Here is a 3815-nt window from a genome sequence, read left to right as displayed (position 1 = left end):
CTGCCCCCACCGCCGCCTCGGCTTCTTCCCTCCCGCGCGCCGCGCAGGTCTCCGCGCGCGCGTTCTAGGGTTAGCCGCCCTCGACGCGCCGACCCTTACTACTACTGCCTTATGGGGTGATGAATGTTGGGGAATTTCTCCTTTAGATCTGAAAGATAGATAGGATGATGCACCTTGGCTAGCTTACTTCTGAATTATTGCCAAGTGTGATAGTTGGATAGGTTTATTGCTGAAGTGTGATAGTTGATCAGAGCCAGGGGATAGGTTTCGCAACATTGTAGCTGTACAGACGAAAGTGGAACAGTATGTAACTGACCACTTGTGGCGTTGAGTACATACTAATTCATCATCCAATAGCTTTGTCTAATTTGTGGGTTAGCATACAAAACGAAGTCGGGATCAGGAAAAGTATCTCATCATCCACAGTATCAATGTGACCATGTCTAAATTATTCAGCATAAAACATCTTGCCGTCCACGTACAATAGCTTGGTCTAATATATTGATCGGAGGGGATAGGTTTATTGCTGAAGTATGATAGTTGATCAGAGGGGATAGGTTTATTGCTGAAGTATGATAGTTGATCACAGGGGATAGGTTTATTGCTGAAGTATGATAGTTGATCAGAGGGGATAGTTTTGCAACATTATAGCCGTACAGACGAATGTGGAATAGTACGTAACTGACCACTTTGGTGTTGAGTACGTACTACTTCATTATCCAATAGCTTTGTCTAATTTGTGGGTTAACATAAAAAACGGGATCAGGAAAAGCATTTCATCATCCACGGAAGTGTGATAATTGCTCAGAGGGGATAGGTTTATTGCTGAAGTGTGATAGTTGATCAGAGGGGATAGGTTGGACAACATTGATTGTAGCCGTACAGACGAAGGTGGAACAGTATATGTACTAACTGACCACTTGTGGCGCTGAGTACATACTAATTCATCATCCAATAGCTTTGCCTAATTTGTGGGTTAGCATACAAAACGAAGTCAGGATCAGGAAAAGTATTTCATCATCCACAGTATCAATGTGACCATGTCTAAATTATTCAGCATCAAACATCTTGCCTTCCTGTTTCTCTGCCTTACTGCCAAAGTAAAATTTAAGATAATACATGCCTATTTGCAAATTGTATGATATTTGTCGATTTGTATTATGAACTTCGGTACTGACCATAACTTTGTTATTTCCTTTTCATTTTAGGCACATGGAGACAAGAAGGGTGGGACTCGAGAGAACGGAGTAAAAATTGACAAGGGGAATTATTTGAAGGTTTCATGGGAAGGTGGAGCAGATTACTATACTGCTGCAAAGTTGGAGGACATCTTTAAGCAATTCGGCAAGGTTGAAGACATTGTGATCAGGACCAAAAAAATCAAGGAACAGGGGTTCAGCAATTGTTGTCATGGCTTCTAAAGAGGAAGCAGTAAGTCCCGTTTGTCCCTCTTTTTTGTCTTGGGAGATTTTTCCATATGCTCACCTCGTCTTTTTTTTCCCAGGGTGGGGGGCAGCCTGTTCTACAATACGTTGCTGCTGGCGTGATTGATTTTGTTGCTGTTCACTGTTTGTGGAATGTAGAAGTAAAACAGGTAATGGTGGTAAATCTTCGCCATATTGTTGTTTGTACTATAGATATGCCTATTGCCAGTCCCAATTGTGTGGCGATTGATTACATTCTATAGTGACATATCCTATTTGCTAATATCTTTTTTTTTCCCCTCGCTTGAGGGTGACAACAATCAGCCGATGAGTGAAGTGTGCGATTGGAACATTTATGGAACCAAACTCAAGTTTGATGGATGGTTTCTTAACACTGCCGATCAGGATGGTGACGGAGGTGAGGATGGTGCCGGGGGTGAGGATGGTGCCGGGGGTGAGGATGGTGCCGGGGGTGAGGATGGTGCCGGAGGTGAGGATGGTGCCGGAGGTGAGGATGATGCTACATTTGCATTGGAGGATATCGGTCGTGAAATTGTGTCATGTTTACGTGTGGTGCAATTGTTAGCCATTCGTGCAAACTTCCGTATCAGCCATATCAACGCATTGGACTGGAACCAATATACAAACATCTATAGGGCACTTGAGGGGGAAGTACAAGAGGTATACACTAGCTACTGTATGTTATATCTACTACATGCTTTATGCCTCTTTACATACTTTATATATTGTAATAAATTAGAACCCTTCACATTCATGCTTTCATGTGTAGGAAGGAATGGATTTGGTACTCACTGGACCATATAGGATGCTAGAGGCTTACTCCACCTTGGGCTTGGAGGTTTTCACAGCCGACGATGATGAGGGGTCTTCTACCGGTCGTATTTTCAAAAGGTGGGATGTTGCTTGGCCTGAAGAGGTTGAGGAATTCACACAAACCATCTATGGAGGCCTTGGCCGCAAGTTGGAGGTCACATACTTGGTGATTCCGGAAGCCATTGAGACCCATGTTGAGGTCGAGTTGAACCTCAAAGACCTCGGTTCGAAAAGCCGCGCTGTGTATGGTAGCGTCAAGTCAATTGCCATTGACTATGGGAGCAAAAGCGTCCATCTCTTCGAGTTGTGAACGAGGAAAGAGCTTGTCCTCGCCCTGTGGTTCCACGTGCATTCTTCCACTGGAACCACACATGATTGCATTGCCATATCTTGGACATTTCGACCTCCAGATAGAGGTGGACCTAAGAGTAATCACAACCTGTGACAGCCAAGAAGAGGACAAGAATTTGAAATTCTGTCTAGACTGCAGCCGTAGAATTAGGAGTGAAGAACGTCTAGAGCGCCGTCTTAGAATTAGGAGTCAAAAAAGAGAAGTTGATGGTGATCAAGTTGAAGTGAACGTCATCTGGCACCTAGAAAGAACCTGCTAGAAAGGAGCTAGAAGACAAAATAAGTGAAGGAAGGAATGTGCCACATCTGCAACTTTGTGTATGTTATAATTTTAGCATCATCTTCCTGCTGTTATTCTATACCTATATAATAATAAAAGCAAAAGAGGTTCTTGTTGGTCCGTTTTTTACTACCCCTAATTTTCGTTTAAATTACATGTCCTGCCACCGGCAAGTTCCCCGAATCGTTTTCCTTTGAACGGAAATAAAAACTGAGCTCGCCAGAACGTAGTCCCGGCAACGCGCGTTGACCTCAAGCAGAGTTCGATCCGATCTAAATCTGCTATATACTGTACGTGCGTAGCTCGGCGGCATCCAATTTCTAGAAAGAACGATTGTTTCTTCTACAAGAGGCAGAAAGAAAGACACGAACGAGCGCAGCCCTTGAGCTAATCATCGTTACTGTCAGATCCGTCGGCTCAGTTCAATGTATTTTGGCCATGGCTTGGACGGAGAAGAAGGAGAGGAACTACTTCAATAGGAGACCGGCAGGGAGACGAATCAATCCAGAGTTCTACGAGAGGCGAGTTGTTCGCGTTGAGGAAGAACCGAAGAAGTGGTGATGGGGGGAGTCGGGTGGGGACAAACGCCAGCAAATCGTTACTCCTCGAAATCAGATCGAATCAGATCCTGGCCGCCGCTCCATGAACCTATCTCCGGCGCCGCCCCGTGCTCCGCTCCCAACCCTTCAACGTGTGGTGGCGACCTGATCGGCAGTTTCCACCGCCCCGTGCTCCTGTCGAGATGGTCCGGGAAGAAAGCGCTCCTGTTGCCTGCCGAGTTCTACCTCCCGCGCGCTCTCCCTAGCCAGTAAGGCCGCCTCGCCCCCGCAGTAAAACAATCCATCCGTTCTCCTGGCTGACTTGCCGCCGCTCGCGCGTCACCAGGCTATTGCTGTTGCCGAGCACGCGTGGTTCAGTTGGTGTGC

At 45.8% G+C, this 3815-nt stretch overlaps 1 protein-coding gene across 1 annotated transcript; it reads left to right on the top strand.

The window, feature by feature from the left end:
• The first annotated feature begins 910 nt into the window (after nt 1-910).
• LOC124694575 lies at nt 911-2568 on the top strand. Its single transcript, XM_047227546.1, has 4 exons — nt 911-1431; nt 1505-1594; nt 1734-2105; nt 2215-2568. The coding sequence occupies exons 1-4, from the start codon at nt 1411-1413 to the stop codon at nt 2566-2568; spliced, it is 837 nt and encodes a 278-aa protein (XP_047083502.1). The 5' UTR covers nt 911-1410.
• The last annotated feature ends 1247 nt before the right edge of the window (nt 2569-3815 follow it).

This window comes from Lolium rigidum, chromosome 3 (assembly GCF_022539505.1).
Source record: "Lolium rigidum isolate FL_2022 chromosome 3, APGP_CSIRO_Lrig_0.1, whole genome shotgun sequence".
Classification (NCBI taxonomy): domain Eukaryota; kingdom Viridiplantae; phylum Streptophyta; class Magnoliopsida; order Poales; family Poaceae; genus Lolium; species Lolium rigidum.
Note: the sequence above shows the minus strand (reverse complement) of the source record. Positions and strands in the feature narration are given on the sequence as shown.